General features: G+C 43.6%; 1 protein-coding gene across 1 annotated transcript in view; it reads right to left on the reverse strand.

The window, feature by feature from the left end:
- The window catches only part of TEX11 (testis expressed 11), a gene marked incomplete at both ends in the record, with an annotated part of 517,390 nt that overhangs the window by 307,966 nt on the left and 188,531 nt on the right, over positions 1–20,893 (reverse strand). Inside the window, 2 exons of the mRNA XM_080652805.1 lie at positions 892–987; positions 7,191–7,245. Of these exons, the coding sequence (XP_080508931.1) occupies positions 892–987; positions 7,191–7,245 (151 nt within the window). The remainder of the gene's footprint in view (positions 1–891; positions 988–7,190; positions 7,246–20,893) is intronic.

Below are 20,893 nucleotides of genomic sequence, written 5' to 3' on the forward strand. Positions count from 1 at the left end.
CAGGCTTTCTGCTTCTCCTATAGCCTCTCTATATAAAGACTGCCAGTGCCTTCTCTTTCCCACGGGAAGGGACTGGCAGACTACTGTTTAATGGTCTTGCTAGTCCAATTTACTCACTTTATATCTGTGTACTCTGCTTTTGATTTTTCTTGTCTGAATAAACTTTGGTGACTTTAAGGGAACTTGTCTCAATGCCCTGATTTCCTGTGATGATCTCTCTTGCACATGCTGTTCCCTCTGCCTGGAACACCAAATGGGCAGCCTGCCCACCTCCATCCACTCTAAGTCATTGTCAGAACGCATCCAGGAAGTCTTTGCCCACTCCCCACAAACTTTGGTGCTGCTCCAACAATCCTCTGCAATAGATGTGGTTAAGCACTCATTGCCCCCCTACCACCAAGACTGATTTTCCTTATCAATCCCCCCCAACACTCAGCTCAGGACACAGGAGGTACTCAAAATTTACTTGTTGAATGCATAAATGAAATACTGTATTTAACTGGATGCACAGCGGTGGCCCACACTGTGGGTTGGCTTACTCAACTGCCATTTCCTCCTTTCTTTCTTCCTTGCCTGCCTTCACTCTCAGGGTGTTGGTTTTTAAACTAAATTCCATCACCTGCCTATCTTATCATTTCCTTCTTTATCCTAAAAACTCAAAACAGAGACAGAAGCCTTTCTGTTTCATACAAAAGAATACTTTTTCAAAAATATTTGCTGTCAATGGGGTATATTTTATTTTTCCTTTCTGTGCTGTAAAAAAAGATTGTTATAATCTGTTGTTTAAAAAATCCTAAGGATACTAAAGCAAGTGTCTAAACTGGATTTCAAAATGTGAATCAAAGCTTTAAAAATTAATCAATCTAATATTCAAAAATAAAAACCTCATACCTTGTTTGCTAGGTTTACAGCACTGAGAGCCTTATCATAATATTCTCTGTCATCCCAATCCAAATAAACAGTGGCTAGTAACCGCAGAATTTTAGCCTATAATTACAAATAGAAAAAAAGCACACAGATGAGGGTTGAATTGCAATACAACATCTGATTAGCACTTACACAGTGACAGGCATCTTCTCAAATGTAAGTCATCATTTCCTTAAGTGTAAGAACTTTATAGTATTAGTTTACCTTAATTAATAAAACTGTGTTAATACAATTATTTTCTTAACAGTAGTTTAGTATTAAAGTACTTTATCATCCCTATTTTACAAATAAAGAAAACTAAGGCTAGGTCATAGCAATATTTAATTTAGTCAGCTTACCACCTACTGCATTGTATTAAACCTCCATCAAAAGAGATAAACAGCCAAAACCGGTTTGGCTCAGTGGATAGAGTGTCAGCCTGCGGACTGAAAGGTCCCAGGTTCGATTCCGGTCAAGGGCATGTAACTTGGTTGCGGGCACATCCCCAGTAGGAGGTGTGCAAGAGGCAGCTGATCGATGTTTCTCTCTCATCGATGTTTCTGACTATCTATCCCTCTTCCTTCCTCTCTGTAAAAAATCAATAAAATATATTTAAAAAAAAAAAAAAGAGATAAACAGCCTGGCCAGTGTGGCCCAGTGATTGAGCATCAACCCATGCACCAAGAGATCACTGGTTCAATTCCTGGTCAGGGCACATGCCTGAGTTTCAGGCTCAATCCCCAGCAGGGGGCATGCAAGAGGCAGCCAGACAATTGATGTTTCTCTCTCCCCCCACCCCCTCTCTAAAATCAATAAAAACATTTTTTAAAAATAGATAAATAGAAAGACATAATTCTTTCTTAGACTTTACAGCTTATTTGAGATTAACCAATTGGACCAAGGCACACATACCACCATTTCAGTAGGAACAGATACTAGTATATTCTCCTAGAGAGAAGATTTCTCCCACTGAGCTAAATTTTAAGATGAATAATATATTGCTGAATTAAGTAAGTTTCTCCAGCCAGGTCTACATTGATAAGGGGAGTAACTTTATTCAGTGTGAACATATTAACTACAGGTTCACATTTTGAAAGAAGGATCCCTATTTCAATGAATAATCTGCCCCTAAGTATAATAAGGACAGTAGAACCAAACAAAGGTGATCTTCTAACATTTAAAAAAATATATGTTAAACACATTAAGGATCTGTGAAACTAGATAAATGACATTTAGGGTGTCATGTATTAGAGATTTTTAATTCAAAAACCAATATGGATCAAGTAAGATGTATATAATGTACTTAATATTATTATTATTATTGTAGAACAACTCGTAACTTTTAAAGTCTCCTGGAGGACTTTTATAAAATAAATATGGCAAAAAGGTCAAATAATCATAAAAATATAACAAAGTGAATGAATCTCAAAACTATTTATGTTAAGCAAAAGAAGGCAGATATAAAACAGTACATACTGTATGATTCCATTTACACAAAGTTCAAGAAAAGCTGAAAATAATCTATAGCAATAGAAGTCAGAATAGTGGTTTTTCCTGGGGGTCAGAATGACTATTAACTGGAAAGAGACCAAGAGAACTTTTGAGGGTGATAGAAATTTCTATAACTTGATCTGTGTGGTGGTAACAAGATTATACAGATATATTAAAATTCATCAGACTGTACACTTAAGAATTGTATAATTATTGTACAAATTATTCTACATAAATTAAACCTCAATAAAGTACTGTTAGCATGAAAGAAAAACTCCTTTACCAACTATACTTTAATTTTAAAAATACTAAAACCAAAATAAAGGAAAACTACTTTATAATCTTACTATATATATATATATATATATATATATATATATATAGCATTTCAATCTCAATTAAATCCTGTCTTCCATCCTCCAGACATCTTACCTGGTATTCCCTTCTCCCTCCATTTTAACTGTATGGACCCCATCTACCTTTCAAGGACTTCATACCACAACACTTCTTCAACTACTCCAGTTAACCCTGATATTCCTCTTTCTGCATGCCCTTGTACAAACTTCAGGTCAGTACCACACAGTTGATCACTTAGTTTTCCCAAATTGTTTCACTAATACTCAGGTTTTTGTTTTGTTTTTTTAATTTTAATGGAAGCATAAAATACAAAAAAGTTCAAAATCTCGAGTACATAAATTTTCATAAACTAACCACATGTATGTTAACAACACAGATATCAAAAGCATGGAACACCCTGACACATCTAAGAGGGAAGGGAGGTGGGAAGAAATTAACCAAAGAACATATGTGCATATATGCATAGCCCATGGACACAAACAACAATGTGAAGAAGGAGGGCTGGGTAGAGGGGGGAAAAGGGGAAGAAAATGGGAGACACCTATACTAATAAGAGAGAAATATGGTAATTGACAGTCACTCCGCGATGCTCACAGCCAATCAGGAGGAAATATGCAAATTAGCAGGACAAAGATGGAAGCGGCCACGGAGCCAGCTGGAGTGAACGGGAAGCTTGGGTCGCCCCCGGCAACAGAGGAAGCCAAGCTTCCCACCCACCTGGGCTGGCCGCCGAAGGAGGGGCCTGTAGGCAGCGGCCATGGAGCCGGCCTGAGCACATGGGAGGCTTGGGTTGCCTGGGCCAGCTGCCGAGGGAGGGGCCAGCAAATGGCCCTCAGCCCCTCACCCAGGCTGGCCATGCCACCATCAGGGTGAGGGTCCCCGCTGGGGGGTGTGGCCAGCCTGAAAATGGCCCTCAGCCCCTTACCCAGGCTGGCCATGCCCCCATGGGGTGAGGGTCCCTGCTGGGGGGCGTGGCCAGCCTGCAAACAGCCATCAGCCCCACACCCAGTCTGGCCAGGCACCCTAGCAGGGACCCTCACCCCATGGGGGCGTGGCTGGCCTGCAAACTGCCCCAGCCCCTCACCCAGGCCAGCACCATCCCCAGTGGGAACCCCCACCCCAATGGGGGTGTGGCTGGCCTGCAAACAACCACAGGCCCCTCTCCCAGGCCGCCCCGCCCCCCAAGGGAACCCCCACCCTGATCCGGGACACCCTTCAGGGCAAACCAACTGGCCGCCACCTGTGCACCAGGCCTCTATCTATACTAATAAAAGGGTAATATGCTAATTAGACTGGGAGTCCTTCCAGGAGACCTTCAGGACATTCTCCTGGATAAAGCCATGGTGGCGGGGCCAAGGTAAAGGCAGTTAGGGGCCAAGAGGAGAGGGCACTTGTGGGTGATCAGGCCAGGAAGGGATGGCAGTTGTGGGTGATCACGCCAGTGGGGGGGCCGCTGGGGGTGATCAGGGAAGCAGGGGGTCCAGTTGGGGGTGATCAGGCCAGCGGGGGAGTAGTTGGGGATGAGCAGGCCGGCAGGGGGCAGTTGGGGGCAAGCAGGCTGGTGGGGAGGGCAGGTGGGGGCGAGCAGGCCAGCAGGCAGAAGCGGTTAGGGGCAATCAGGCAGGCAGGCAGGTGAGTGGTTAGGAGCCAGCAGTCCCGGATTGCGAGAGGGATGTCCGACTGCCGGTTTAGGCCCACTCCCACAGGGATTGGGCCTAAATCGGCAGTCAGACATCCCCCAAGGGGTCCCAGATTGGAGAGGGTGCAGACCGGGCTGAGGGACACCCCCTCCCCCCCCCCCGCACGAATTTCGTGCATCGGGCCACTAGTTTATAATAATATCAACAATAAAAAAAAGAAACAGAGCCCTAGCCAGTTTTGCTCAGTGGATAGAGCATTGGCCTGCGGACCAAAGGGTCCTGGGTTTGATTCTGGTCAAGGGCACATACCTCGGTTACAGACTCCTCCCAGCTCGGGCCCTGGTTGGGGTGCATGCAGGAGGCAACCAATTGATGTGTTTCTCTCACATTGATGTTTCTCTCTGTCTTTCCCTCTCTCTTCCACTCTCCCTAAAAATCAATGGGGAAATATCTTCATGTGAGGATTAACAAAAAAAGGAAGGGAGGGAGGCAGGGAGGGAGGGAGGGAGGGAGGAAGGGAGGGAGGAAGGAAAGAAAGAAAGAAACTGAACAGACTGTGGAATCTCAGAGGGAAGGGGGAGGATGAATGGGTGGGAGGAAGAAATTAAGCAAAGAACTTATATGCATATATGCATAACCCAAGGACACAGACAATAGTGTGAAGGCCTGGGGAGGAGGCGGGAGAGGGCTAGAAGGGGTCAATGCGAGGGAAAAAGGGGATATCTGTAATACTTTTAAACAATAAAGATAACCTTTTTAAAAAGAAAAAAAGAAACTTCAGAACATTAGCAACAACAGGCTCACTTCATACCTCTTTCTAGACACTATTCCAAACAAGGGTAACGAATTACCTGACTTTCTAACACCATGTATTAATTCTACCTGCCCATTTACATTTATGAAATCTTACAGTATGTACTACTTTATATCTTGCTTTAATTATTCAATATTATATATCAGAACATCCATATTGTTTCAGTTCTTATTGTTCATTTTTTCTCATTGCTTTATAATAACCCATTCTGTCATACTATCACAATATATTTTTTATCATTTTTAATTGTGATAAAATACACATAACTAAAATTGACATTGTTAACCATTTTTAAGTGTATGGTTCAGTAGTATTGATAGGGGCAGAAATAAAATGTTGGGGAACCAGCTAGAACTGTAAGAAATATTAATCATTCTCTGTTAACTGTGATTGTTTTATTCTGATTAAAGAAGGCACATTCTGACCTGGCTGGCAGTTACACACACAGGACTTGGGGGAGCTCACCTGGAAATGCAGTCCACCCTCCCCATTTGGAGCTGCCTATTATTATGGAAAGATTAAGAACTATGTTGCAGAAACCAGAGCCAGAAACCAGAAATGCCAGCCCTTTAAAGACCGCAGACTTTGCATATCACTAAGCCCTTTGAAGATCCCCAGACTTCTGCTTACCTATTAACTGCCCATTTGGCATACCCTTTGGCTATTTCCCCATGTAATCTTTGTCCTTTTTACCCAATATAAGCAGCTGGCTTATCATAGTGTGCAGAGCAGATTTTTTGGATGATCTGCTGCTCTCCCATACTGCTGGCAATATTGGAATAAACGCTCATATATGATTCAACCATATCTCTGTTTAATTGGCACAAGTAGTGACAGGCAGCACAGACCCATTGTTTGTCCGGTTACAGTATTAAGTACATTCACAATGTTGTGCAACCATCACCACTATACATGTCCAGAACTCTTTTAACCATGCAAAATCGAAGCTCTGTACCTACTAAAAAATAGCTCCCATGTTCCCCACCCTTCAAACTCCTGTAGACATCATTCTACTTTCTATCTCTATGAATTTGACTAGTCAAGTTACTTTATCTAAGTAGAATAATACAGTATTTGTCTTTTTGTGAATAGCTCATTTCAGTTAGCATAATGTCCTCAAGATTCATCTATCTTGTAGCATGAATCAGAATTTCCTTCCTTTTCAAAGTTGAGTAATACTCCATTGTAATCACTTGTATTAATTTTTACTTTAAACATAAACATAAGGGTAGAGGCCATGTTTTATATTTCTCTTTTATTCCACATCTAACACATTGCCATATATATAGGTATTCAGTTACATTTTGATTGATACACTATAATGGTAAGAAGCAGAAATGGATATTCAAAAAATTCCATTTTTCCCAGCCAGCATGGCTCAGTAGTTGAGTGTCGAACTATGAACCAGGTCACAGTTCAATTCCCGGTCAGGGCACATGCCCATATTGTGGGCTCTATCCCCATTGTGGGGTGTGTAGGAGGCAGCAGATCAATGATTCTCTCTCATCATTGATGTTTTAAATCTCTCCCTCTCCCTTCCTCTCTGAAATAAAAAAATGAATAAATTCCATTTTGCTATGGCAATTATTAAATTCGTTTTATATCAGGTTTGTTTACATGTAACATTTTGCTTGACTAAATATTAAAATTAACTCCCATACCGGCACATTCTATCTGGGTGGTTAGGGGAAAACCTAGAATTTTTCTTAAGTCTAGAATTTTTTAACATGCAATAATCAAAGCTAAAACTTATATAACCAAACATTGTTTAAGCACTTTATACATATTAACTCATGGGTGCAAGAATCTACCCTACAGGTATTAATATATCAATTTTACAGAAACTAATGCACTGACATATTAAATGATGTGCCCAATAGATAACCTATTCACAAATGGGGGATAGACTATTATAATTTTATAACAATAACATAAACTGTATTTCTTCTACCTACTTTTACAATATTTAACATGATCCTTACCAGCATTTCTGGCTCAACAGAATTCTTATCCATCTTCCCAATATCAAAGCTTTGGCTAATCATTTAAAAAGAAAAAAAATACATATTCATTTTAGATTACATTTTCAAGATTACATATTACTAAGAAGACATGGTATAATTATGCTTTATTCCAACTTATCTATTTTGCTCTACAACAGATTATTAGACAATGTATAAAGCATTACTTTCTAACTACAAAAAGCCACAATTTTCTTAGAGTATATATCAAATAAATCAACACTATAATTATATTCTTGCTCTTTTCTATTTGACTATACTTATAAATATACTACATTAAACTACCTTACATGTATATACTAGCTCTTACTTAATGGCACATTTTAAAGTCTACGAAATATAAATGTATTTTTAAAATAAAACAAATACAGGATTTTCACAAAAACAAATGTTTTGAGAAGGCTAACCCCTATTTTCTAAAACTACTGTTTGGAATTCTCTGCTTTTCTTTAGACAGCCTCTTCTAAAAAAAATAATAACTTTGCTTTCCAGCCTGCTTTAGGCTGCTTGAATAATGAGGAAGATAAACTTAGCTGTCTGACCTTGTAGGCCAGAGACTAGATATGCCCATACTCTCAATGCCATGCCAGGTGTATTTTTTAATTGGGTAGACTGTGTTGTTTTCAAGGCCATCAGCGAGATAACCACTAAGCACACATAGGGTTGGTTCTTTAATAAAAAGGGAAGTTTTGCTTGTAGCTTTGCTTACAATTTGAATTTATTTTCTCTAAGCCCACCATGGTGAATAAAGTGTGACTCCAAACTCTCCAAGCATTGCTTAATTTATTCGGGTTTCCTGTAACATTATTGGTTCCCTGACCAAGAAAACCAAACAAGGTTTGCCTTTTGGCCTCCAGTGAGTGGACCGGGTTTGGGGCCCGGGGGCACCAGACAGGCCTCTGGGAGGCAGGCACATGCGCTGCTGATCTTAGCAGAATTAAACCGGGGGACACTGGGTGCTCCCAAACCTCAGCCCAGGATCCGACAGGCATCTGGAGAGAGTGGACGGACACTTCTGGACCTGTCGACAGAATCAGTAAGGTAGGGGCCCCAGTCAGTCAGGCCCACTCCAAGTGAGTGGAAGGGGGATCTCCTGGGTGGACTGCAAGCAGCTCCTTTTTGATTCTTTAACACTGAGGAGCGCATGAGAGTAATGACAGAGGCTCGGAAGTGGCTCCAGACCCAGGTCCGGCAGGAACATTAGATACAGACAGATGGGCCTCCTCCCAGATGAGGAACCCGATTGGTCCCCAAACTCAGAAGACGGAAAGACCAGGCTAGAAAGATATCGGCTGGCCTTCATCCAGGGGATCAGGGCTGGAGCCAAGGAGACCATCAATATGGCTAAAATTTCTCAGATTTTCCAGAAGCCTGATGAAAGTCCAGCAGCTTTCTATGAGAGACTGTGTGAGGCATACCGGATCTACACCCCCTTTAACCCTGAGGCCCTGGACACTCAAACCATGGTAAATGCCACTTTTGTAGGCCAAGCACAGCCTGATATGAGGAGAAAATTACAGAAGCTGGAAGGGTTTTCAGGAAAAAATGCTACTGAACTGCTAGAGATAGCAAACAAGGTTTTTATCAACTGAGACAGGGCAGCAAGAAAGGAGGAAGAAAAGAGAATACAAAGAAGGGCCAATGTGATAGCAGCGGCTTTTAGAGGTTCAGGCCCTCAGACAGCCCAAAAAGGGAAGCAAGAAGACAGATCAGGGGGGAAAGGAAGAGCAAGCCTGAGATGGGACCAGTGTGCCTATTGTAAGGAAACAGGACACTGGAAAAATAAATGTCCCAAACAGCAAAGCAATAAAACAGGGCCCCCTTTTCGGCCTAGTCGCTATCAACCAGAAGCACGTGAAGCAGACATTATTGGGCAGGTGACAGCTGCTGACTCTGACTAGGACAGACTGGGCTCTTTTCAGCTGGATCCCCACGAGCCCATGGTCAGAATGAAAATTGGGGGCCAGACTGTGGACTTTATGATTGATACGGGAGCTGAGCACTCAGTAGTCACACAGAAAGTAGCGCCTCTGTCAGGAAAGGAGGTCACCATTATTGGAGCTACTGGGGACCAGATCCGTAGACCATTCTACCAGCCTCGCCAATGCCAACTTGGTGGCCACTGAGTAATTCATGAATTCCTGTACTTGGCAGATTGTCCAGTACCTCTGATAGGTAGAGACCTTTTAGCCAAAATGGGGTCAGAGATCACCTTTGCCCCAGATGGCTCGGTACAGCTGCGCCTAGGTGAGGAGACCTCCCCAATGATCCTGTCCTTACCAGTGCCCCAGGAGGAAGAATGGAGACTTTATGCCCCTCAGTCAAAGGCCTCACCTTTAGAGCCTGAATCAGAGTAAGAATTTCCGCTGGTCTGGGCAGAAGGAAATCCCCCTGGCCTGGCCAAAGACTAAGCCCCAATACTAACTGACTTAAAGCCTGGGGCACAACCTATCAAAATCCGCCAATATCCAATTCCAAGGGAGGCACGCCTAGAAATTCAGGCCCACTTAGACCAGCTACTTCAGTGGGGACTCCTTAAAAGATGCCAGTCACCATGGAATACTCCCCTCTTGCCTGTCAAAAAGCCTGGGACTAATGACTATCGTCCCGTACAGGATCTGCGCGCTGTTAATGAGGCTGTTATAACCTTGCATTTGGCACTGCCAAACCCCTACATGCTTTTAGGACTCATTTCATAAGAAGCGGAATGGTTTACATGCCTAGATCTGAAAGATGCCTTTTTCTGCCTCCGATTAGCCCTCTTCAGCCAGTCCCTTTTTGCTTTTGAGTGGGAAAACCCAACTACGGGGGCCAAGGAGCAGTTCACCTGGACCAGACTTCCACAAGGATTCAAAAACTCCCCTACTCTCTTTAGTGGAGCACTAGCATCTGATCTAAGTTCCCAGGACAGGACTTGGGGTGCGTTCTACTTCAATATGTAGACGACCTCCTACTAGCCAGCTCCACACGAGCTCAGTGCTGGGAGGGAACACGAGCCCTCCTGAGACTGTTAACTGAAACAGGTTATCGGGTGTCTAAGAAAAAAGGCACAGATTTTTCAGAAAGAAGTCAAGTATCTAGGCTTCCAAATCACCCAAGGGAAATGAAGGCTAAGGACTGAAAGAAAGCAGACAGTATGTGCCATCCCAGTCCTTAGCACCTGGCAACAGATTCAGGAATTCCTGGGAGCAGCAGGGTTCTGTCGAATCTGGATCCCAGGGTTTTCAGACCTGGCCAAGCCTCTCTAAGGGGAAGAGAAGGCACCCATTGAATGGGGCCCCGAGCAGGAGAAAGCTTTCATCAGCATAATGGCAAAGCTCACTGAGGCCCCAGCACTAGGGCTACCAGATGTGATGCGGGACTTTAATCTCTTCGTACATGAGAACAGCGGGGTAGCCCTAGGAGTTCTAAGCCAGGAGTTTGGACCTTGGCAAAGACCAGTAGCCTATCTCTCCAAGCAGATTGATCCAGTTGCCTCCGAGTGGCCCCCGTGTCTCAGGACCCTTGCAGCCACGGCATTATTAGTCAAAGAAGCAGATAAGCTTACCCTAGGACAGTGGTCGGCAAACCGCAGCTCGTGAGCCACATGCGGCTCGCGAGCCACGGTTTGCTGCTCTGTTGACTAATGAGTTTGCCGACCACTGTCATATACTACCCTTTACCTCTTTGCACACAATATGCCATAATTGCCTAATCCTCACAGCTTCCAACTACATGGTAATATTTAGTCTAGTCCAGTGGTCTGCAAACTCATTAGTCAACAGAGCGGCAAACCGCGGCTCACGAGCCGCATGTGGCTCGCGAGCCTCAGTTTGCCGACCACTGCCCTAGGACAAAACTTAAATGTAAAAGTACCTCATTCTGTTATTACCCTAATGGAAGCTAGGAGGCAGCACTGGCTAACTCAAGCTCAGATGACTCACTACCAAGGGCTGTTATGTGAAAATCCAAGGGTACAACTAGAAGCAGTAAGAACTCTTAATCCTGCTACCTTTCTACCCATTGCTGAGGGGGCCCCTGAGCATGATTGCCTGGAAGTCGTAGAAGAGGTTTACTCTAGCCTGCCAGATCTAACAGATAAGCCCTTAAAGAATCCAGACTTAGTATTGTTTACAGACGGCAGTAGCTTCTTAGATGAAGGAAAAAGATGAGCCGGGTATGCAGTGGTGTCAGACTTTGAGACAACTGAGGCACAGGCCCTGCCTGAAGGATGGTCAGCACAGAGGGCAGAACTTTGGGCCCTCGTCAAAGCCCTAGAACTCAGTAAGGATAAGCGTGCCAACATCTACACTGATTCATGCTATGTCTTCGCTACCCTGCATATTCATGGGGCTATATACAAGGAAAGGGGGCTTCTGATGGCAGGAGGAAAATGAATCAAAAATCAAAATGAGATTTTAAAGTTACTTCTAGTAACTAGTTACTTCTAGTAGCAGTTTGGGAGCCTAAAGAAATAGCTGTCATCTATTGCAAAGGTCACCAGAAAGGGAAAGACTCAGTGTCAGAAGGAAACCAGTGTGCTGACACCGCAGCAAAGCAGGCTGCCAAAGCACTGGCATGGATCACGTTGGCCCCCAGATTACTTGAACCTCCAAAGTACACTCCTCAGGAGGAGGAATGGGCCCAGCAAGAAGGGGGCAAAAGAACAAAGGAAGGTTGGTGGATACTCCCAGATCATAGGGTCTATGTCCCAAAACAGTTAGCCCATGAGGTAGTCCTCCAGCAGCATGAACTTACTCATTTAGGAAAGACTGCTCTAGAAGCTTTGTTAGGCAGATACTGCCTAATTGCCTGTCTTCCCTCCTTGTGTGCCTCAGTTTATCAGCGTTGCCTCCTCTGTGCACAGAACAATGCCAAACAGGGTCCTGTGGGACCGACAGGAGTTCAGCGCTGTGGGCAAGCTCCCTTTGAGGACTTAGAAGTAGATTTTACTGAAATAGGGCCTAGCAGAGGAAATAAATACCTACTAGTCTTTGTTTGTACCTTTTCAGGCTGGGTCGAGGCATATCCCACTCGCACGGAAAAGGCAAGAGATGTCACTAAGGCATTGCTGAAGGATATAATTCCACGGTATGGAATGCTTCCGACCATAGGGTCTGATAATGGCCCAGCCTTTGTAGCAGAAATAGTACAACAGGTAGCTAAGGCTTTAGGAATTAGATGGAACCTACATACAGACTACAGGCCTCAGAGTTCAGGGAAAGTAGAGCGCATGAACCGGACTCTAAAGCAAGCTCTAGCTAAGATATGCCAAGAGACAACCCTACCCTGGACAGATATCTTGCCTCTTGTACTCCTGTGGGTACACTGTGCCCCGAGGGCCAGGGTAGGTTTCTCTCCCTTTGAAATTCTATATGACAGACCCCCTCCCTTAATTCGGCCAAAGGGAGATTTGAGGGAAATAGGAAACTTAGAAATCCAGAAACAACTACAAGGACTTGGTAAAACTGTCTTTGAGATCCACAGATGGGTTACTGACTGACTACCCATCTCTCTAGGAACAGCTGTACATCCCTATAAACCTGGAGACCAGGTTTGGGTAAAAGACTGGAAAAAAGAACCCCTTAAGCCAATTTGGAAGGAACCCTATCCGGCCATACTAACCACCCCCACAGCACTCAAAGTTGCAGGACTGAACACCTGGATTCACCACTCTTGGGTGAAAGTAGCCCACCAGCCGAGCGACACCCAGCCTGAGTGGAAGGTGACCTCTGGCCAGAAACACCCCCTGTGGATCTCCTTCAAGAAGACAACGGACCTGGCTGATCAACCTACTCTAAGAAATTCAGAAACACCCTGTTAAATTCTCTCTAACACTAATCTTTCTTTCTTATCTCCTCCTAAAGGTAATATGCTCTGGTATTTCTGGATAATCATTGTTTTTATCTTTCTAATAATTCTCATTTTGTCTTTTTATGAGTGCTGCCAGAACCTGAGGCTAGTCTCAGGAGGAGAACTATTCTGCCCTTGCTGGGACACAGAAGCACCATAAAATTACTGCTTCCTACACAGCAAAGGAACAAGAAGAAGCTAAGGCTAATTCTTTTACTGTTACTGAACTCTCTTAATCTGGACCACTCTCAGGTCTACATTGTGCCTCTTGAGAGTTTCCTAAGTCCTCACTACCTCTACCAAACGCTTAACCTCACCCTCTCCCTCTTAAATCAGACCAACCCAGCCTTAGCCAGGGAGTGCTGGCTCTGTCTTCCCCTCTCATCTACAACCTACACAGCAGCCCCCACCTCCCTGCATGCATGGTCTGATTCTAGTCTGTCCTTCCATTATAAAATACACGGAGGACCTCCATTCCAACTTATGCGCCTCAATGAATTTTATAACTTCCAAATCACAGAGATAACAAAAGGGACACTTACAGGCAGAGCCGTTCAGCTACTCCAAACTTATCTAAATGATAAAGCACCACACTGATCCAACAAGGTTCCTACCTTTGGACTGGTAACCACTAACACTGCCTTAACATTTCAGTCATCCCTTTGCATCAGAAGGGAACTCCCTGGAGGAGATGCTTTAGGACATCTTGATCAACGCCTCTGCAATTTTACTCTTGACCTAAAACAGCCATGGGCAAACTACAGCCCGCGGGCCGGATCCGGCCCGTTCGGCTGTTCTATCCGGCCCGTGGAGCCGAAAGAGCGGAGGGTTCTCTTGCTCTCCCCTCCGCTCCTTCACCAGCAGCAGTGTTAACATGGCAATGTCGGGAAACACGGCCGCAGCTCCTTCTTCTGAGTGGGTGGATTTATATTTATATCCGCCCATTCAGTAGAAGGAACAACCTCTCAATCTTCCAGAGGCTCCTTGTAATGCCCGCGGACGCGTCCCCCGACATCACCCTGGGAATGCGTAGACACGTTATCGTGGTGATGTAGGGAGACACGCCCCTGGAGAGCACAGTATCAGAGCATTAGCTAAAAAGGAGACCAACAACACTGTTCCCACTGAAGTTGATGTTTTAAAGACCTTTCAACCCAGTCTACATTGCCATCTACATCTACGTCCCGGGCATAATTTGGAAGTTGCACTAAAGAAAATGTTTAATTTACTGTTTACACATTTTGTTCTTTTCTATTTGTTTTAGTTTTAAATTATTTTATTATATTTAAGTTTAATTTGAAAGGCTTTTGTACCTTTCCTTTGTTAGGCAATTTTATTTTGCCTTTGCCATCTTCAATATAAGGTATGTTATTGTGCTATGATTCCTCCATTTTTTGAAGTTTCAAATTATAATAATTAGTGTTTACATTCTTCTTGTTAAAATGTTTGAAATGAATAAAACTATTGAAATAAAAAAAAAAAGACCGTACCCTTTTATGTAATGATGTTTACTTTGAATTTATATTAGTTCACACAAACACTCCATCCATGCTTTTGTTCCGGCCCTCCGGTCCAGTTTAAGAACCCATTGTGGCCCTCGAGTCAAAAAGTTTGCCCACCCCTGACCTAAAACTTGCCTCTAATTGGGTTAACTATGTTGTCACCCAAACAGCTCCTTTTCGGAACGCTGTTCGATTTTTAGCAGGGCCCATCATTTCAGCGGTCTTCCCAACCACTGACACCTCTCAGTTCTGCTCAAGCCAACCCTGTACCTGCTCAAGGTTTCACCCATGGCAGGATTGCACATTGAACAGACAGGCCTCATGCCATCACCTCCCTTCCCATGGGCTCACACACTCTAAATTCTGGGTAGAGACTGACAGGAAATTTATTTTCTTTGAAAAAAACCACCTCTGGGGCTATACAAAATAATCCTCAAGGCCCCTTTCTGCCCCTTACAGGGGCAACCTTGGCAGGAGCTCTCTCTGTCTGGGAACAGGAGAATAGCAAGCTCACACACCTCTTTACCAATGGGAATACCTTCTGTTTGGAGACCCAGGGAATTTTCTTCCTCTGTGGCACCAATACCTATCTCTGTCTACCTGCCAACCGGACTGGGACCTGTACTCTGGTTTACCTAGCCCCCGAAATAGATATTGCCCCCAACAATCAATCCTTGCCTGTCCCTGTAACACACCATATCCAATACAAAAGAGCAGTCCAGCTAATCCCTCTCCTTATAACACTTGGCATTTCAACAGGAGTTAGCACTGGAATAGGGGGACTGGCAACTTCCCTCTCCTACTATCAGAGCCTATCCAAAGAACTTGCTGACAGTTTAGAAGAAATAGCCCAAAGTATTGTTGCAGTACAGGATCAGATTGACTCACTGGCAGCCGTTACTCTCCAGAATCGAAGAGGACTAGACCTTCTCACAGCAGAGAAAGGCGGGGGGGGGGGGGGGGGGGGTGCTGTGCCTGTTCCTTGAGAAAGAGTGTTGTTTTTTTGCTAACCAGTCTGGTATTGTAAGGGATGGGGCCAAGAAACTAGCTGATTGAGCTTCAAAAATAAGACAGAAGTTATCCAAGACCTGGGCTGCATGGGGGTGGGGAGGGGGAAAGGGGGTCTGGAAATGGCTCCTTCCATTGACAGGACCACTGTTAATGCTACTCATAGCCATAAGCCTAGGACCATGTCTTCTAAATCTGTTAACTCGCTTTATCTCATCCCGTCTAGATGCTTTTAAACTTCAAATGGTCCTACAAGCCAGAAGAATTCCCTACAAACCTCTCCGAGAGGAAGAAACGGGATGCTAACCCCTTGGCCATCACCCCTTTTCAGCAGGAAGCAGTAAAAGAGCGATTGTCACTCCTGTTCACTGTAACATCTGGTGGTTATTGTACCACAAGGCTAAAAAACTTGTGGGACAAGTGGGGGGGGGGGCGGGGAATGAGAAGGCTATCCCCTATTTTGTAAAACTGCTGTTCGGAATTCTCTGCTATTTTTTAGACGGCCTCTTATTCTAAAAAAAATAATAACTTTGCTCTCCAGCCTGCTTTAGGCTGCTTGAATAGTAAGGAAGACAAGCTTAGCTGTCTGAACTTGTAGGCCAGAGACTAGATACGGCCATACTCTCAACACCATGCCAGGTGTATTTTTAAATGGATAGAACTGTGTTGTTTTCAAGGCCATCAGCGAGATAACCACTAAGCACACATAGGGCAGGTTCTTTAATAAAAAGGGAAGTTCTGCTTGTAGCTTTGCTTAGAATTTGAATTCATTTTTCTCTGGGCCCACCAGTAAATAAAGTGTGACTCCAAACTCTCCAAGCATTGCTTGATTTATTCCGGTTTCTTGTAATAGCTTAGTAATATTTATTAAGCTTCATGACACCCTTGTGAAGGACTATTAGTTCCATCTTGTAGCTGAAAGAACCTTTAGCAGTTAATTGATGTCTAATATTTCCTGCATTTGTATTAAAAATGAGTGAGGGGTTGGGGAGAAGAGAAATTTGATTTTCCATTTTCTGCTTTAATTACCAAACCACATTATCTATGGGACATTCTGATAACCACACTAATATATTAGTATGAGCCTCAGGATTTCAAAACCTAAACTTAAAAAGCAAAACAAAGATCATTCGCCATAAAATTGGTATTCCAAGGGAGGATGGCAATAAAATTTTGGTGAAATGAATTAAACTGAAGACATTACTTTGAAATATTCCTTTTTTAAAACTCTAAAAAGACCCAGAACTACCAAACTGAGTTTTCAGTTTGCTAACAAGGATACAATAATGCTGGCCTAGTCATTGTAAGTCTCCTTTGGGACATTAAACCTTCTAAATTCAGTTTTTTGTTACCAATTGAGGATGGAACTTTTGTAACGGTGGTATAAGGAATTCTTTAATCCTTTCCCCAATGAAACAACCATTTTCCTGTTAAAATCATTAAAATAAATGACCACTTAAAGTCCCTTGAAATTGCCCTAAGGGTCTATAGCAAATGGAAAAACATTTATTTAAAACACAACTAAATCTCAGAATAGTGATAGTCTGTAGCATTTGAGCTCCTATCTCCTATCCACACCTGCTGCTATCCACACGAGCTCCATCTCATAGAAGCTACTCCAGATGAATGCTGTCAAGAAGGTGGGAATTCCCTCTTGCTCTCAGGGGTGGGCAAACTTTTTGACTCGAGGGCCACAATGGGTTCTTAAACTGGACCGGAGGGCCGGAACAAAAGCATGGATGGAGTGTTTGTGTGAACTAATATAAATTCAAAGTAAAGGAGCGGAGGGGAGAGCAAGAGAACCCTCCGCTCTTTCGGCTCCGCGGGCCGGATAGAACAGCTGAACGGGCTGGATCCGGCCAGCGGGCCATAGTTTGCCCACGGCTGCCTAGCTCCTAGACTCCTAGGCTATGGTTTCACCTAGGGAGGGGAGGGCTGCCAGCCTCTCTTGTCTTCCCCAGGCCTGTGCTGTGGAAGTGCTATTCAGGACAGGTACAATGAAAGAGATGGGTCTTCCTTCACCACCCAGTTCTCACTCTTAGAGTAAGAGCTCTATGCCAGGTGCAACAGATCAAGAATATTAGACCCCTGGTTGCCTTCACCCAGGCTGGCTCATCGGACAGAGCTTCCATGCCAGGAGGGCATGCTAATAAGATCAGGGACAACCATCTCCTCAGCATCCACTCATAAGCAGGGGTGTCACTCCAGGAGAAGCATGCGAAGCTCCTACCACTAACTCCAGTAGGGGTCACTCCAGGAGAAGCATGCGAAGCTCCTGCCACTAACTCCAGTAGGGTGGCACAGAGGTTCTGCCCAGGGGACGAAGCAGGCAATGAAGTGGAAGATCTCAGCACCCTGCCTGAAGGGACTGACTATTTAGAACAGAGCAGGAGATGTTCCTGCCTAAGGGACATTGTCAAAATCAATGGAGATCTTGCTGGTGAACAATTAAGAGGGGACTGGTAGCTCCATGATAATAGTGGCAACAAGTGGGGAAAAAAAACCAGCCAGAAGTTTAACACAGGGGAAAGAGATAGCCAAGAACATTCCTGGGTTCACATTCATCCCTGAGGATACAGAAGGCTATGCATACTGATCCATCAGTGAAGAGCCTGTGAGGCTAAATGGCTTAAATGGCTTCAGAAGAATCTCTTCCCAAACAATAACTGAAAATTAAGGTACTCGGATGCAGGGTGAGAGTATGAATCTCATGAAAAAAAATATTTATTTAAAGTGAACCTCAAGAAGGAATTTATCTGCTTGAAATGGATTCCCCATAGTCAAACAAGGGGCCAAAGTCTATAAATAATAAGAGCCTAGCGGCCATTCGTTAACAAGAGCTTCTCAGGTACTCCGTATTCCAGATAGAACCTCAGACTGAACTCGGCCTCCCACACTATGCCTATTTGTTTACACCATCTGAGTCAACCACTGCAGGGATGCCATGGTTTCATCTTTCCACCAATGGACTGAGACCTCCCCTGTCTAATCAAAACCGCACAATTTAGTTACCTCATTTACATTAAACAGGCTGAACTGAGAATCTGGATGGGAACTTTTTAAATTGAATATATTAGGGTGACATTGGTTCACAAAACCAATACAGGTTTCACAAGTACAAAATTCACCAAAAAAATCATCTGCACACTGAATGGTGCACCCATTGCCAACACAAAGTTTCTTTCTTCTTTCTTTCTTTCTTTCTTTCTTTCTTTCTTTCTTTCTTTCTTTCTTTCTTTCTTTCTTTCTTTCCTTTCTCTTTTCTTTTTAAATATATTTTTATTAATTTCAGAGAGGAAGGAAGAGGGAGAGAGAGATAGAAACATCAATGATGAGAGAGAATCATTGATTGGCTGCCTCCTGCACGACCTCACTGGGGATCGAGCCCACAACCCAGGCATGTGCCCTTGACCGGAATTGAACCTGGGACTCTTCAGTCCACAGGCCGATGTTCTATCCACTGAGCCAAACTGGGTAGGGCACAAAGTTTCTTTCGGTCTGCTGGGCAGGAACTTTTGCTATAAAAGATGGCCTCCCCTTTGTCTCAATGGCACACAATTTAAATTGCTACCTGAATATGTTTCCCAGGCTGCCACTCCTTTTTTACTTAAATAAATGCCTTTTATTCTCTACTAGAGGCCCAGTGCATGAAATTCGTGCATGGGGGGGTGAGAGTCCCTCAGCCTGGTCTGCGCCCTCTCACAGTCCAGGACCCCTCACGCCTTACTGCCTGCCTGCTCACTGCTCCTTAGCGCTGCCGTGGAGGCGTGAGAGGCTCCTACCACTGCCACTGCACTCACTAGCCATGAGCCCAGCTTCTGGCTGAGTGACGGTCCCCCTATGGGAGTGCACTGACTACCAAGGGGCAGCTCCTGTGTTTAGCGTCTGCCCCCTGGTGGTCAGTGCACATCAGAGCGACCAGTCATTCTGGTCATTCCGCCATAATGGTCGCTTAGGCTTTTATTATATAGATTACAATCTAAAATTAATGTTGATTTACAATGGTAAGGAAGCCAAGCTTAAAAACCAAAACACAGCTTTGGCTTTAGGTTCTATATGTAAAGAGCTTAGAAGTTACTACCCTGTTCTAACAAGTAAAAAAGCAGAAAAGACTAAAAAATCAAGAACTCTTCTTAGATCCATAAGAGAAGGAAAGGCACAGGGTAAACCACTGCTCTCAAGATTGGAGAGATGGACAGGCAAATCAAGGAGTTGTGACCTACCACAGGAAAGATTCGCAAGCAGAAACTGCCAAGGAAACCAGTGCTGGAACAGGAAATTGTGAACTGTAAAATTGATAGATTGCTAGAAGCTCAGTGTAGAAAAGTCTGAGAGTTATAAACACCAGGGGAATATAGTCATAGAGGATGACCCACAATATTGTTAGATTGACCTATAAAAGCAAATATCATAAAAATATCCCCTTGGGCTTTGGCAGGAAGAGGCTAAAAGAAACTATTCTGAAATACCCCAAAGCACTCTGTTCATCTTAACAAGGTCTGGCCTGATGGGAAACTAGTTAACCAGAGCCTAACTGACCTGGAAAAGAAATACTCACCTCCACCCCACTCTAGCTATTATGTACCACCTAAAAGAGGAGAAAGACACTGAAAAACACTTTTGAAGTTCACAGTTCAGAGGCATAGGCTCATCAAATGACTGAGAAATATTCATAGGACTATAGAACTCTTCAATTCTCCCCAAGCCTAACCACTGCATTACTAAAGGCCTATTTACACAGTTCCTTTTAATCAGTGGAACATGTCCACCTATGAAGAAAAATTAAGGGACATACCAAAAGGCAAAAAACAATTTTAAGAGACAGAGAAAGCATCAGGACTAGACATGGCAGAGATGTTGAAATTATCAGGTTGGACATTCAAAATAACTACGGTTAATACAATAAGAGGTAATGAATAAAGTAGACAGATGGGCAAAAAGTAAGCCCAGAATTTGCAGACAGAAGAGTGGGGGTCCTAAACCAGCTCTCATGGGGCATTAAAACTCAGCTGAAGCCAATAACACTTCATTTTTTTTTATTTTTTATTTTTATTTTATTTATTTTTTGCACCTTTTTCTTCCTCTCTTCTCTTTTTCTCTCCCATTTTCTGCTCCTTTTTCCTTTTTAGTTTTTCTCTTTCCTTACTTTTTCCCCTTTTTAAAAAACTGATCTTCCTTATCTATCTCATTTGTTATTATTCTAGCCTCTGTTGTTTTGTTCATATATATAACTTCCTCTTCCCTAATCCTACTCAATTTCCCTTTCTCTTTTTTCTTTCACTACTTAATTTTTCTAACCTTTCTCTCTCTTCTCTTTATCTT

Source organism: Plecotus auritus (assembly GCF_963455305.1).
Source record: "Plecotus auritus genome assembly, chromosome: X".
Classification (NCBI taxonomy): domain Eukaryota; kingdom Metazoa; phylum Chordata; class Mammalia; order Chiroptera; family Vespertilionidae; genus Plecotus; species Plecotus auritus.